At 38.2% G+C, this 17,322-nt stretch overlaps 1 protein-coding gene across 2 annotated transcripts in view; it reads left to right on the top strand.

Moving 5' to 3' along the window:
• Positions 1–17,322, top strand: part of LOC135764855 (putative palmitoyltransferase ZDHHC13) — a 316,314-nt gene that overhangs the window by 65,574 nt on the left and 233,418 nt on the right. For both annotated transcript variants that reach the window (XM_073811960.1, XM_065275546.1), the window contains exons 3-4: positions 12,647–12,769; positions 12,927–13,004. In XM_073811960.1, coding sequence (XP_073668061.1) covers positions 12,647–12,769; positions 12,927–13,004 — 201 coding nt within the window. The remainder of the gene's footprint in view (positions 1–12,646; positions 12,770–12,926; positions 13,005–17,322) is intronic.

A 17,322-nucleotide genomic window follows, 5' to 3' on the forward strand; every position in this document is an offset into this window, starting at 1 on the left:
ATTTTTAGTGAGTATAGCACTTCCTTCTGATGACGGATGAAGGCCATCTCGGGTTAGGAGAAATGGTCTTCCCCAGAAATGCTTCCAATTGTCTATAAACCCTACGTTATGCTGAGGGCACCACTTTGACATCCATCCATTGAGAGACACTAATCTACTATGTGTTTCATCTCCCCGGTAGGCGGGGAGGGGACCAGAGCATATTACATTGTCTGACATTGTTTTTGCAATTTCACACATCTCCTTAATATTATCTTTGGTGATTTCCGACTGGCGGAGCCTAGTGTCATTCGTGCCGGCGTGAATAACAATCTTAGAAAACTTCCGCTTAGCATTAGCCAGCACTTTAAGTTTGGATCTAATGTCAGACGTTCTGGCTCCCGGTATACAGTCGACTATGGTGTTTGGTGCCTCAATGTTAGTGTTCCTGAGTATAGAATCTCCAATGACCAGGGCACTTTTAAAAGGTGTTTCAGCTGGTATACTCCTTAGGGGATCGAATCTGTTAGAAATTGTCGTTACGTTATGGGTCTTACCCCGGATTTCCACCGACTGCGGAACGGCTGCGGATCCGTTGCGGAACGGCGGCGGAGTCAATCGGTTTCCATTCAAGTCAATGTGTGTATTTCCACTGACTGCGCTCCGAATCCGTCACAGCTCCGGCCATCCGCAGCCCTCCGGCACAAATACGCAGAGCTTCTATTTTTGACGGATGCCGGACAGCTCCGCAGGGCGGAGCCATGACTTTATCGCGTGATCATACCTGAATTCACGAGAACTCGTGTTTTTTTTATTAAATCTTTGCAATACAAACATTACAAACACACACAAATAAAGTCAGTCATTAATACAGAAACAACAAATAATAGACAGGAACAGAGCCAGGGGAGTTTCAAATAAATACATTAAAGATAAAGCATATATAAATGTTTTAGCAGCCTTCTTATTTTTTGAATTTTGGATGGATTTGATGTACTGCTCTGTCTATGCGAGATCTCGTGTTGTGATCTGGGCTGGTTTGTAAAAACGTCATAATTCAATGGCATAATGGGCAGAGACAGAACTAGGTATCGCGCGATCATCACGTGAATTTGCGAGACCTCGTCACTTCAGCACGCAGCCGCTCTGCAACAAAAACGGAACTGGTGGGTATTGGCGGATGGCAGAGTGCGGAGACGTAACGCAGCGGAGCTGATCTGCAGCTGCTCCGCAGTCGGTGGAAATCCGGGGTTAGAAGGACGCCTTATATGACTATGCCGCCTAACAGTCACCCAGTTTGACCGCCGACTTGACTCTGATGACGGAACCGAGCCATGTGTATTTTGATATACACTATGCGCGCTTGATACAGTATTTGTAATATTTATATTAGCATCTGATGTCGGAACCGAGCCATTAGTCTTTTCGCTCGATAGATTATTTGCGACAGTAACATTAGCGGTTTTGCTATCCTGAACTAGCGTTCGGATGCGCGATTCTAGTTCGGCAACCTTCTCAGTTAACCTTAGTACTTCAATACACTTAGTGCATGTAAACCCCTCTATGCTAACAGCAGAAGCTAAACTATACATGTGGCAAGTAGTACATGTTACAATAACAAGCGGAGTCTTACCGCTTTCATGCTGGGCGATGGCGTCTTCGTTTACCCGAACGCGGTCCCCGGAGCTGCATCGCGTGGGGTGTTTGGTTGTGACACGCCTCGGTCGCCTGCGAACGTCTGGGGCCAGGGTGATGTTTGGCTTGCTGAATCTGCGAAGGCCGGACAGCGGTTCCTCCACAGCTTCCCGATCGCTTTCATGTCGTTCACGGTCCGTGAAGCTGCATCGCGTGGAATGCATGTTTGTTGCGCGCCTCGATCGCTTGTGGACGTCGGAAGGCAGGGTGAAGTGGGCCATTTAAAACATAACCCTTTCATTGTTAAGTATGAGAAATTAAAATGAATTAAATCACGTTTAAACGCCACAGAGATATCACAGCCAGCAGTTGATTTCTGATGCGCTTGCCGAGGCGAGGCTGCGCTGGGCGGGGTGTGAGCGCTTAAGCGCCGGTGATTTTCTGAAGCTCATATGGAGCTTATATGGAGCTAATCTCCGTCCAAAAGTGTCCAAGAACATTTTTAAATAGACAATATCTTTATTAACCGACAGCATATTTAAACTTTAAGCACATACATTCACGCCTGAACAACTCTTACAATTACATTTTGTGACCAAATAGCTGTAATATTATGAGCATTTTGTTGTCAGGAAACATAGCTGTCATAAGTTCACATAGTTTACTTGATTTGTCTTAAAGCGGAAGTCCACCCTAAAACAACATTATGCTCCAACACTATATTTCATGCCATATATGTAGTTGATTGTGCTGCCATCAAATGTACTAACTCCATATAAAAAATTAAAGCTTTTAACTGCTACAGTAACGGTGATTTGACGCGTCATCAAATCACCGGAAGAAAAATGCACGACTACATTAATTCTGAATGTTCTAAATGGGGGCGGGTCTTGAGGCGAGATGATTGACAGTAGATGATAACGTTTTTGATTGACAGCTGCACAGGAGCTAACGTTAGCTTGCTTTGCTCGTGTTTATAATAATAACAACAACATGATAATAACTTTCTACGTAGTATGTTTACCGTAGTTACACAAAACAAGCAACAACTAAGCCAAATGATGTTTTAGATATTTTAACAATTTTACATTACCTGAGTCCGCGGAAAAACTGGGCTGAAAACAGTACTCAAAATCTTCCTGACGAAAGTGCTGGCTGCATATTCAAAGTAGTGTAGTGGTGGGTCAGCTGAGGGTCGCGTTGATGTCAACAATAAAAACTCCCGGTGGCCTGAATTTGTTGTCCTTACATCCACATACTGCACAGGTTCTAGTCATCTTTTATCGAGGGCTTTGGTGATTTCCCCCTCAGAGACGGTTAAAGCGGAGTTACTCTTTGGATGGGTTCGTCTGCCGGCTAACTTCAAGTTGACTTGAGTTGATTTGAGAGCTAGTTGAGCGGTAAAAGAAGTTATTAGGCTTGTTCAGCTTCATGTGGCGTTGCAAGAATCGACAGCGGGATGACGTCAAAGTACCGCGAGAGCGATTCGCGATATCATACGGAGGAGTTTGCTTTTAAATCCCTTTCGCGGAACCTTGACGTCATCCAGCTGTCGGTTCCTGCGGCGCCGCATGAAGTCAAACAAACCTGACGACTGCATCGAACAGTGGTTAGTGGGTGGAGCTAATGACTCAGTTTCGCGCAGTGCATTCTGGTTAATTGTGTCCATTAAAGACCGTTACGAAAATTCCGCTTCAACACACTATCAATCTAATAATCGAAATCGTGCAAATTTATTGATTTTTCCTCATGTATAATGCAAAGTGGACATAAATTACCCGTGATAAACATGCTAAAATGTCTAGATTGGACTTCCCCTTTAATTAGTTCAGTCAACACTAGCAATTCTGAATGTTGACTGGATTTTAAAATAATAATTCATTTAATGTTTTAAACACAGATTTATCTAGACTTAAAATAATATGTCTTCTCAACTAGCTCAAACAAAAAAATTGGTTTAACTTATATATCTTTGCCCGTCCAACATTTCTTTAATTGGATTTTTTACAGTGTACTAGTGCTGGACATTAATTCAATATCAATATATTTCACGGTATAATTTTTCAATAACGGTAATGTGGTTTCTAAACACATTTTGCTATACATTACGGCGTCCCTTGGCCATTTACATGTCACGTCTAAAAACTCGTTTAAAAACGCACTTTCTTCCTTCCAAAGCACTTTTGTAGCCAAAATGAGCCGTGCGAATGCGGATTTAAATCGCTCATTTGTACCTCACATCAAATCATATAATTGTTTGTCACCATGCGATCAATTAATCTGTTAGGGACTTTGGAGTGTTTGCCCAGAGAAGAGCTGTCACTCAGAAGTAACTTATGGTTAGTTTGCATCAAGTCACAGCTTCCAATCGTGACATGGAGGGAGAACGGGAGATGTAATGCAACACAAACTGAATTACGGTTGAGAAAAACAGGCTTAAACTGTCAGTTGCCCACGTTAGAAAAGGGGAAAGATGATGAGAAAAGATAAATGTATGCTGCTGTGTAGGGATGTGCCCGAAGCCGAATACTTTATTTGGAAGGGCACGGATAATGGCTTCATAATTAGGGGTGGGAATCGCTTGGACCCTCATGAATCGATTCAGAATCGATTCTTAGGGTCCCGATTCGATTCAGAATCGATTCTTGACGTACTAATTTGCATATCTGTGACGTCATTACGTCGCATTTGCTTTCAAAGCCAGGTTAATGTTTGCGCTTTTGCTAGTCTCTGAACTGTCATATACTGTACTTTAATGCAACTAGGGATAAATAATGTCATTCTTATATACATACATGTCCTGTTTCTGTTGTAAGACATTAAAACCAGTAAAAATATTAATTTAACGTGACATATTAATTCTATATGTTAACCGGCATTAACTTCCACGAACGTTAAGCGTCTAATCATCATCATTATAAACAGTGATTGGCAGTATTACTGTATTTATATAATGCAGCGCACCCAGCGACTGAATAAAAAACTATGTGCATATTTTTACAGAAGTATATTCATGTTATATCTAAACAGTCTGCGGATGGTTTAGGGCAGGGGTGTCCAATACGTCGATCGCAAAGGCAATGCCGGTAGATCGCACAACTGCTGCTCCACGCGCAAAATTGTCATTATGGTCTTTTGGAGTAATTGTGAAACATGCAGGTCTTTTTGAGTTGCTGCGCCTTTCTTCTCAAATGTGTTTTGCCATGCCACTGCAGCTCAGTCGTCTTTAACTTCCAAAATTCACATGGATGCGCATTCTTGCCTCACGCAGTTCCTGATTTACACGCACGGTGTGTGTGAGTGAGCAAACGAGAGGGAGAGAGAGGCAGCGTAGCGCTGATTTGTATGCTTCTGATACTGTTTGTTTAACTAAACCGCATCTCCGCTATTTTAAGGAGTACTCGACATGTACTCAATGATTTTTTTTAAAACTCCTCAAAAAGAATAGAGTAATGGTGACAGCCCTAAATTCAATGTAAAGATATATGCAGTATAGTCCTACAAGCATTTAAAGTGTTCTTTCTCTTCTGCTCTTGTAAGCTCCGCTATGCGCTCTTGCAGGGCGCGCTCTCTTAAGTTGTCCGTGTGCATCACTGCTCCCCCAGTTGAGTTCCGCCTTTTGGTTCTGATAACGTGACGTTATTTTGTAAACTAACAGTTAAGAATCGATTCTTGACATTTGTGAATCGATTCAGAATCGTCCCACGTCCGAATCGCGATTCATCTAAGAATCGATTTTTTGCCCACCCCTATTCAGAATGATTAACGAATTCATCCAAATAACAGAAAAAATATTCGGCCAGACGCAATAACGTGTTTGTTGAAACAGCCTAAATTATAAACCCCTTAAACCACGAATAATATGTGTGTTAAGTGAATGAGTGTAATCTATGAAATGACATGAATGACATTTTCTGCGCGTCTCTTATTTAGAAATCCGAGCTTTTTTTGAATCAATTTAAAAATCTTTAAAACGCTGTTAATATCAAACTTATTTTAAACCAACTGTAAAAAGCTTGATAAAATAAAATATTCGTTAATAGCTCTGTGTCTCTGTGTGACTCCTGTCACAGATGATCTTTTAATTACTTCAAGTTGAAACAAGCTTTATTGCCAGTCTAGGTGAATATATAAAATACATAAGTAAATGAATAACAATATGAAAATGTAACATTTTTAAACTGAAGATTACTATGACATTGATTGCAATTAACATAAAAATAAAGTAAATAAATAACAACTAAACCATTTGAATTAAATGTTTCTAATTAACTTATTGTTTAAGATCATGTTGCTTGTTTTAAACTAATCAAAACTGATTTTAAAATAATAGAGCATAGCCTACTGTTATTTGAAATTTTAATCGAATATCTGATTATTTATTTATTTAGATGAAGATTTGAACAATTTGTTATGTTCGCTCAAATGCTGTATGTACATAGATTATAATGAGCTCAGCAAGTTTGTTGTAATGCTGATTATGCTTTTGTAATTTCTTGTTTTTTAACTATTCTGTATGTGTATATATGTGTGTTTTAGGTCTGTCGTTAATTGCGAGTCTCGACCTTAACTTTGTAACCTAAATCAGGTCCCGAACTTTATCCCTCTTAACCCTCTGGGGTCTAAGGGGGTTTTAGGGCCCTGGGGAAGTTTTGCATGCACTGACATTTGTGCTTTTTTCAGTTACTTAAAAACATATTAATGGCAATAAAAAAAGTCTCATAACACTGTGTTCAGCACAAACTGGGCTACAATATTATATGATCAACATGTATGTACATGTTTGTATTTTTGAGAGAAAAATGTTTATGCGTGGTTTTTGAAAAAGCTAGTCCACAAAACTCATTCTGAACATGTTTTCCCAACACTTTTCAAAAAAGGATCTAGTAGTCTAGAGTTTTTTTCTTCAAAATGATGTGAAATCATTTGGCCTGCTCATTCACATAAACAATATATTGATTTACAATTTCTAAGACACTTTTGCTTGGGAAAGGGGTGTATGCGTGGAGGCGGGAAAGCTCCTGAATAATCATTGTTTGACAGCTGAGGAACAAAAGAGTTGAATAATGAGCCACATAATGAGCCTTGTGGGGATGTTCAACAGGAATGTAACTTTCTCTGTAATAAAACCATGATAAGGTTTACTTGGGAATTTATAACAAAAATGTTCAATAGAATGTAACACACACACACACACACACACACACACACACACACACACACACACACACACACACACACACACACACACACACACACACACACACAATAAATATATATATAGACTACTAGAATGAGTTTTGTCCTTCTCATACAGTTTACACTGAATGAAAATATCTGTTTTCGATCTCACTTACATCATTTAAAAGGAAACATTCCAAGCATTATGTAGACATTTATCTTTTGTTTCTATGACAAGTATTCGTTAAGTTACAGTTTATTTTTCTGACGTGTTTCTGAAAGGACTTCACTGAGAAAGAGAGAACAAAACACGCATCATGTTTATTTTCTTAATTTTGCGAAAAGCACAACATTCTGTTTTTATTGGGAGTAGACGGAAAAAAACTAGACACTTTAACGTTTTAAATGATGTATAAATCGTATCTGTATGTCCAAAATCAGCAGAGTAAGTCTCTTTGCGAAGTGATTGAAAAATAAAGAGTTTGCGGTAGGGATGTTCACATTGACCGTTTAACCGTTAACCGAAGGTAAGAATTTATGACCGATTACCATTATCAGTTAAAATAAAAAAAAATGTGTTAATACATGGTGCGTGTTGTCATGAGCCGACAGACATTTCGCCACTTTTCTATCTTTAATTTGTGAATGTCCTGTAAATGACACAAATTTTTGCTGCCCTGACGGCCTGATAAAGTAATCATTTGTATGAGAAAATATTTGTATGCGTGTTTGGAAGCTGAACGGAGACGCGCGTGTGTCCGTGCAAGATGACGCGGTCCGTCTCGCGCACATCCAGACAGACGTTAGCTGATGGCCTCTGACCCTGATTCCCACATCTCTCTTTTTTTTCAATGTATACTGTTTTTCAATGTAAGACATTTGTGCTAAGCTAAGCTAGCGTGTATTTTACGGAATGTCTGTGTGAAAAGGGCTCATGTGAACTCAATCACTACGGATCAGCAAATGTGCCTGACCTCGCGCCGTGCCGCTGCAGTAAGTTGCTACTCAAAAAAAATCCAAGGTTGGCAGGTCTGCAATCATGTCATTTGTCATCTTTTTAACAGTGACTGTTCTTGTTTTCAGTCTTTGTACCAAAGGAATATATTTGGGGCATAGCAACACCTGGCAGTTTCCGAGACACATACGCATCCTTGACATTTGTGTAGCAATGGTCAAGGATTGTATCCCCCCTGGTGTTGCATTTAACATGTTAATAATAATGTGAGCCACTGGTCTGTATTGCACAATGATTGAAATCCCCAGTTATCATAACAAAGGCATCCGGCGACCATTTTACCCACTTATTCACATGAAACAATAAATTGCTTTAACTTTTGTAAGACACTTTTTCTTGTGTAAATGCAATATGCAAGGGAGGGTCAATGGTCATAAATATTGATGTGATTTACACCTGGAGATAAAGAACCAACCCCCTAATGCCTCAGTGCGTTGTGCTAGAATAAATTTGAGGAGACTTTTGTTCCAAAACCTGCAGTTCCAAAATTTATGCACATGCCATGTTTGTTTATTTTTCCAATACAGTCAGTAAGTTTACAAATTTTATTTTACCCTTAACAGTTATATGACAGAGTTTATGTTATTCTATTTAAATGAAATAAATATGTCAAAAGATACTTTAATATTTTGAAAAATATGCAAAATGTGCTGTTCGAAATTATTATACAGAATGCACTTTAACCAAATTTATAATAATATAATGGATTATAATGATCCAAAAACAGATATCTGTCAAATGTGCTGCATGGACACAAAACAAACACTGTCCAAAAACAATATAAAACAAATAATGTATTTACACAAGTTACATAATAATATATGAGCATTTGTTTGACATGACTTTAAATCTCCCATTCATTAAACTTGTAAGTATACAAATACTGTATAGGTTTTGTCTTTATTTCACTTGAAGACACTAGTATTGCATCCCTAAGTTGATGTTTCGAATTATAGTGCTGTCCACCTCACAGATTTTTCATATAATGATGCTTCACAGGCTCTTAAATAGGACTAAGATCGGAGGATGATGGTGGTAATACCTTGATTTCTTTCTTATTTTATGCCCATATGAATTAATATAATAAGTTATTCTTTTTGCAGCATGGGATGGTGTATTATCCTCCATAAAAGCACATTTATTTCAGAAGACATGATTCTCTTTATATCCCACTGTGAAAAAACATCCTTTTAGGAACTCTGCATATCTTCTAGATGTCCTTTTGACACCCTCAGGGACCCTAAAGGTACCTACCATCTCACTTCCCAATATTCCAGCCCAAATTATTACTCTGGCATCTCTCCCTAATGTTACAGTCTTGTTTGAATACAGTGGCTATTCTCCAACAATCCAGAATGGCAATTATCTATACTATTCAGTGTATTATGGCATGACAATGAATAAAACTGTGTGAAAATAGTCTTGTATTCTGCACTCATAGCTATTATTTTTATTTTGGCAAGTTTTGGTTTGAGGGAGGGGTAGAGATGCAGCTTTATGCACTAAAGGATTCTGTATTAAGAATAGGGGTTCTTGGGATTCCAGAGACATCAGCAGGTTTACATACATGTTTGCTTCTGCCTTTTCCTAATATTTTCCTTTAACAAATATTTTTAAAAGCCTTTATATAGTTAAATCTTTCTGTACTGTGAATCACTCAAATCATACAACAGTTCAATAATTTCTGTTTAGATTCACCAAATATAAATGGTTATAGGAAGTGATTTCCTTTTTTACATAATGCACACTTTTTGTCTTTAGAAAGATCTTTTTTCATACCCATATTGTAGGAAAACTACAACCTGCTTAATAATTTGGAACAGCATATTTTTCAGTATCAAAAAAAAGTATTTTTTTCAGTATCTTTTAACGTTTTAATTTCATTTAAAAAGAATAACATCCACACTATCATATAAGTGTTGAGGGTAAAATAAAATTTCTAAACGTACTGACTCTATTGTAAAAATAAACACACATGGCATGTGCATAATAATTTGAAGGCAGTGTAATAACAAAATTAGTGTACAATGAAATCTAAAAAATAATTATCAAATGTACATTTTTATACACATACATTTAGCAGAATAATTTTTGTCAGTTTGTAAAACAGTTCCTGAAGATACAAGTAAACATCACATGACTGGCAAGTATTTTTCTCTAAGAAATGCTAAGAAACTGATACACAAAACTTCATGTGGCTCATGTTACCATATAACTTTAAAGGCGCTCTAAGCGAATTCACGCGTTTTAGACCATAACATTTTTTTGTTACATACAGCAAACATCTCCTCACTATCTGCTTGCTGCCTGTCCGCTGATCAAACTGTAAAAAACGCGATCTCTGTGTAGACAGCCCAGACTCTACAAACTTCAATATAAACACAGTGGCCAAACCTGCACCACGAAACAAAACAAAGTGTTGCAGCCAATAAACGCCAAGAAGGATTTGTCAATTTGTAAATGGTCCAAAAAGGGTGAATATGTCTTTCCACTTCATGGTTTTGTACGGATGAGAGTGATGCAGACCTGCGAAGAATTTATACAGTAAACAGCTGTTAGCATATATTGTCCACAGAACTACCACATAAGCTTACATAACTGATGGGTAAATATCACTGATAGCACTAAATACAGATCAACTGTACATAAACTACATTCAGAACATCTCTGAGTTACATCTGCAGTGCTTAGTTATATAAAAATGTGTTTTCAGATGCCCATCGACTGGTTGTTTATAGCTACTGTATTTAACAATGTTTTAATGCGTGTGTTTCTGTAAGCACGTATGAACTTTAAAAACAATCCGCATATGGCATTTCCCATGTGCGCGAGTACTCCCGTCTCCTCACGCGTAAACAATGTGGCGCTTATAAAAAAAAGGTGTCTCGTGTAAAGCGCAATGTATGGAATCATATTACAACACACACTTAAAATATCCTGTAGTGCAGCCTTACTGAACGTTGCTATGAAGGATACATGATAGTGAATTAACGTTACTGTGTCTAAACTGCACGGCATGTAGAGAGTTATCCGCCATTACACTAGTACACGTGTCCTCGTTTGTAAACAATGCTTTCTCAATCTGAAGCGTGCAGTTTGCAGTGCTGAGGTTGCATGCAGGCTAATCTGCACAAGCCATAAACATATTACATGGTATCAAATATATAAATGAGGATACCGTAAATGACTGACTTTAAGAATATTATTGTCTTCAGTCGGTCTTTCATTGTTCTTCTGAAGTAACGTTAAAGATGAACGCTTCTTTACTCTTCCTCATTGTCTAGAAATAACTGAAGATCTTTCTCATATGTGTGTATATTTTACTCAAGTAGGGGGTAGGAAAGTTCATCTAAAGATTTTATCTCAATTTACAGGTTATTCAAAACCTTATTTAAAATCTGGTATGATTTTACTGCTTTTTGTTTTGCTTTAATTTATATAGGGATTCAGTTAATCTTTTTAATTGGGAGCAAAATGCAATAAAATTAGGTTTTGAGGCTGTAACTTTACACTTATGAATATGACCTTTTCCAGGCAAGCACAGGATATTAATAGTGTTGTTTAAAGGAACAGAACCAGTGTTAAATGACAAAAACAGGACCATTTCTTACTGTAAAGTTGTCAGTTAAACCTCATTCACACAGACCTTTGGTCCCAGAAAATACCCGTAAAATTGCCAGACAAGCGTCTGTGTGAACACAAACTCGTCCCGTTACTCTTCTAAGATCGTTGCCGGTAAGAGGACCTAGTCAGATATACGGAAACCCTCTGTGTGAACAAGAAGCTGAACGAATGCCGTAATGGGCGTGTCGTAGTGTCATCACAACAAAAGTTATGGTTCAGCTCCTTAAAACGAGAGATAACATGCATATAGACATCCATCACGAGAAATGTTGCAAACTAGATTGAAGCAGTTTTCAGGAAATTATAAATGAGACGCATAAACAATGATGCACGTGCCATAGTGAGGACGCGCGTGTCATGGCAACATGAAGTTGGTTCAACTCTTTAAAATTAGGGATTTACAACATTCACGACGGGAAATGCCAGCAAACTGGACTGAAGCAGATATCAGGTAACTTACTGCGTTGAAACGGAGATCATTCAGCAGCATAAAAAAAATATCGCGTCACGTGCTCACTTGAGCTAATAAACGAAGATGCCCGCGCGTCAACCCAAAAAGATATATCGTTCAGCTCCTCATAATGCGGGTTTTAACTTAAATGCATATAAACAATCACAATGAGAAATGTCTGAAATCTGTATTAAAGCAGATATTAGGGAGCTTGTCAAATATCCACTCAGAAGCTGAGATCATTCACCAGATTTAGAATGGCGTGTCACGTGCTCCTTTATAATCTTAACATAAACAGTGATTTCTGTAGAGAGAAATAATAAAAAATATGCAAACTTCAGATGCTGCTATGAGAGAGGGCAGGACTTTCAAAAGGTCACATGTCTTCCCGAGACCATCAGATGCCGGGTAATCATGGCAGTGTGAATGAACAAAAAATCGAAGGATTCCGGAAAAATCCAGGATGCCTTTTACGTGTATTTTACGGAATGTCTGTGTGAAAAGGGCTTTAGTCATATACATTCATATTTTATTGTATAGGACCAGATACAATTTTTGGAGTTCAAATACAGGATAGCAGTGTTCTGTTAGAATATCTGGATTTCTGTTGTCTCACTTGGATGCTTAGTTTTTATTGCTCAAATTATTCCATAATGAGAACAAATAATTTAGAAATAAAAACTCAGATCCAGATCCAATCTACCACAATAAGCTAGACTATAAGTTAAGCACTTTAAACTAAATTTTCTTTAAAATTGTAGGTTTGGCGCTCTTGAGAGATGTAAAGAACTAATAGAATCTGGTTATGATGTCCGGCAACCTGACAAAGAGAATGTTACTCTGCTCCACTGGGCCGCCATCAATAATCGAGCAGATATTGTCAAGTAAGATTTGTTTGATACATGGAAAATAATCTGATTTAGTTTGGCTTTATATAACTTAAAAACATACAGTTTACATATTACTGAAGTTTAATATTTTAACTCACCCTAATATGCATTACAGTTGTTTTGTTTGAGAATGTTGTGCTTTGCTTCATAGATACTATATATCTAAAGGTGCCATTGTGGACCAACTAGGTGGTGACCTGAATTCTACTCCTTTGCATTGGGCGATACGGTAAGTTTTATATATGTTAAAATATATAGATATTTAAACAATCAAGAGAATTATGTCATATAACAATATGTTGAAAAGGCAAAATTGTTAAAATCATGACCCAAAAATAGGCCAGGGCATTTTGTTATGTGTAGTTTTAGTAAAAGTCTTGTAAGATTTAGTATAATTCTCACTGTCTGGGAATAAAGGCTGATGGCTGCTAAAAAATGCAGGGCTTAAAGTATTCCGGCTTGAGGGCAGGTCTGGACTCCGGCGCAGGCAAAACTTGCAAATTACACTCGGAGGCACTTTCAGCACGGATGGCTTGGAAAAAACGAGTGTGTCACTTCCTTTATGAGCGCGCATACAGCGCGGCTACATTTGAATTAACGAACTGGTAATAATAATCAGTCCCCTTCAACCTACCACCTTGATTCATGAGTCAGCGGTCACTAGGGATGAGTATCGTTAAGGTTTTAATGGTATTACTACTCTTACCGATACTGCTTAACGGTCCGGTACTTTAACGGTATTCTTGAAGTGCTGAGCATTTAGCCAAATAAATGTTTACATACTGATTTTTCTTTATTTAGGATTTTAAAACAAGTAGAAAATATGTTAAATGCATAACGTCATTTCTCCCAAAAGAAATCAACAGAATTTTAACGTAAGGTAAGCAAACCAATTAGGGAGATGGTACATTTATATTAAATGAGGTGAACAACGTTGATTCAACATGATTTTAGAATACATGCCTGACAGGCGTGGTGGGCGCGTGCAGCAGGTGACGCAAATTATAGGTCCTCCGAGGTTTAGACCGTCTCATTTCAGTTTTCTTCGCGGACTTCTGAGGCTGCCACCTTGAAAGACCAAGTGCTCGGTAAGGTTGCATGCTTAGAAGGTCGCAGCCCTTGAATTGGGACAGTTTCTGACTGCACGTAGGATGCACTTTAGAAAGATGCTTTGACAGATATCGCTTGTGTTTCCGCCCTTACATGCAAACATCTTGTTGAAGTTACCTGTATGACAACGAGCGTTGTCTGCATCAACTCTTGTGAAGTATAACCACACTTTTGAACGTTTTCCTCTATCCGCCATCGTCACTCTTTGAATTAAGCTGGAGTTGTGTGCTGTTATGCATGTGCCCCGCAGAAAGATTTTAATTTACTTAGTTTTATATTTGTTTAATTATTGATGTAAACTTTTAAAGGGCCGCTCACATGTCGCGTCTAAACGCGTGTTAAACATGCGTCAATGCGATTCTTTTTCATTCCTAAGCGCGTGAGAGGCTGGGCGTCCTCCGTTGCTACCCAACCATGACCAGCAAGGATAACGGAATACGTGATCAGATTTTATTGCTCATCTGCACCTCACTTCAATCCAGGGGCGTAGTTTTGATTTTGACATTGGTGGGGACGCAAATAATGTCATTATGTTAAAGGTTCCATAGAATAAAAACTGTATTTACCTAGGCATAGATGAATAATAAGAGCTCTGTACATGGTAATGACATATCATAAGCCTCAAACGCTTTTGCTTCCTTATTTTTATATAAACCCAGGGCTCACAAAAGACAAAAACAGAAAACAGAACAATCTCAACATAACACAACTGTGACGTCACAGTCGAGATGTACGCCCCAACATTTAATTACAGATTAAATTAATTACAAAGTTGTTAAAATGCTAAAAATAAAGTTGTGACTGCTGAGTTAGCGCTGCCAATTAATGCTATATGCTAGGGTTTAGCTGAAGTCCTATTAGTTTAACAATTAGTTGTTCTTCAAAATCTTTATGTACGTCTGATACGGGCTCAAATTATAAGGTCTGTTTACTAATGCGAGCTTATGGCATGAGCCTCAGAGCAGAGCTCAACATTATTATTCATGAGCCTTTCAAATAGGGCAAAAATAGACCATTTCATTCAAATGACAAATCCTAGGGCTGTAAATGGAGATGTAAAAACGTTTTTGGATAATTTTTGCACTTAAAAAAGTTACAGACCTTCTGTGTAAATATCAAAGAACAATTTAACAGATTATTTCAATGCATTCATTGACACCTTTAATCTTAGGTCTCATATTTATTAGGGTTACACATGTCAGAAACAACAAATATAGATTAGGCCTATTTTATTTGTATTTTTATATTTTACTTTTTTGTGATGTCAGTAAAAATTCTGAATGGGCAAGTAAAATACTGAACCATCAGATTTCTTCCCAATCTACTCCAGCACTCCAGTATAACACATTATACTTATTTAACAGCCATTGCAAAAATAACGCAAACAAAAAAAGCTTACTACTGTAGTAAGCAATTATTTTATTGTTCGTGCTTTATAATTTTCTGAGCAGCCTGTTTAAACTACATACACTATACAGTAACAAGTTTGCAACTCTTCATGTTAACATGGGATTGCCGTGGAAAACAGTGTCCCTGAATCGTAATGTGTAACAACGTGTGCGATATTTTGTTCATAAAAGTGTTAATATAAGAATGCTTTCTTCCTCACTCACTTACCGGTAGCCTAACTGCATAATCATGCACATCGCATCTCGTTAGGGCCCGAGCACACCGGGGTGTGAGGACCCTATTGTTCTTCAAGGAGTTATTATTTTTCTCTGAATTCAGCGGACTTTAGAGGACCTAAACATGCTCGAAAACTCATGAAACTTTACACAGATGTCAAGAGTGGTGAAAATTTACAATGCTTTGGAATTAGGCGTCGGAAAATAGCTCTATAGCGCCACCTACAAATTTTCAACGAAGCAACCCTCGGACTGTGTTTGACGTTCAATTACGAAATTCGGTACGCTTCTGTAGCATGACAAGACCTACAAAAAAGTATCTTGGAGCGAAGCCGTAAACCAAACAGGAAGTTAGCTATTCAGAGTTATTTTTGTGATTTGGGCGCAGTTTTTGTCATTTCCAGGAGTCATACTTTATCTAACTCCTCCTACAGTTTTCGTCGGATCATCTTCATATTTGGTGAGTGTCATCTTAAGGCATCTGTGATGCTAAATTGCGACGCATTTGACTCTACGTGAAAATTTGTGTCGGTTCTGGCCCGACAAATTTGATGTTTTCACATGAAAAAGGAAGTTGCTGGAACTCAGCCATACAGTGTCTGATTTGTCCCAAATTTCACATCATTGCTAAGAGTCCTGACCTGAACACATCTACATACCCATTTTCATTTAAAGTCATAGCGCCACCAGCTGGCAACTTGAAGGGGCATGTTTCAGCGCCACTTTCAAATATTCAATGAAGCAGCCCTTGGACTGTGTTTAATGTACATGTACGAATTTCAGTATGCTCATTTATTATTACAAGCCCTACAAAAAAGTATCTTGGAGTAACGCCCTAAACCAAACAGGAAGTCAGCTATTTTTAATTATTTCTCAGATTTTGGCTCAGTTTTTCTCATTTCCAGCAGTCATACTTTAACTAACTCCTTCTACAGTTTTCGTCGGATCATCATCATATTTGGTGAGTCTCATCTTAAGGCCTTTGTGATGCTAAATTGCGAAGGATTTGATTCTATGTTAAAATTTGTGTCTGTTCCGGCCTGCCAAATTTGATGTTTCACTATGAAACAGGTTGCTGAAACTCAGGCATACAGTGTCCGATCTGTCCCAAACTTTACATGATTGCTAAGAGTCCTGACCTGAACACATCTACATGTCAATAGTCACTTATGGTTATAGCGCCACCAGCTGGCAACAGAAAGTGACATGTTTACAATGATTATGCAATATCAGATCTGTCCCAAATTTTACTTAATTGACAAGAGTCCTGGACTGAACACATTTACATGCCAATAGTCACTTATGGTCATAGCGCCACCAGTTGGCAACAGGAAGTGACATGTTTACAATGATTATGCAATGTCAGATCTGTCCCAAACTTCGCATGATTGACAGGAGTCCTGGACTGAACACATTTACATGCCAATAGTCACTTATGGCCATAGCACCACCAGCTGGCAACAAGAAGTGACATGTTTACAATGATTATTCAATGTCAGATCTGCCCTACATTTTACATGATCATTAAGAGTCCTGGACTGAACACATCTACGTGCCAATATTTACATATAGTCTCACACACTCACTCACACACTCACTCACACACTCACTCACACACTCACTCACTCACACACTCACTCACACACTCACCCACTCACTCACTCACTCACTCACTCACTCTCTCTCTCTCTCTCACACGCACACACACACACACACACACACACACTCTCTCTCTCTCTTACGTGATGCTACCTCACTGTCATTTGTAATTAGCAACAGGAACTGTGGCACATTATACTACACTTTTAAATG

Source organism: Paramisgurnus dabryanus, chromosome 2 (assembly GCF_030506205.2).
Source record: "Paramisgurnus dabryanus chromosome 2, PD_genome_1.1, whole genome shotgun sequence".
NCBI lineage: Eukaryota > Metazoa > Chordata > Actinopteri > Cypriniformes > Cobitidae > Paramisgurnus > Paramisgurnus dabryanus.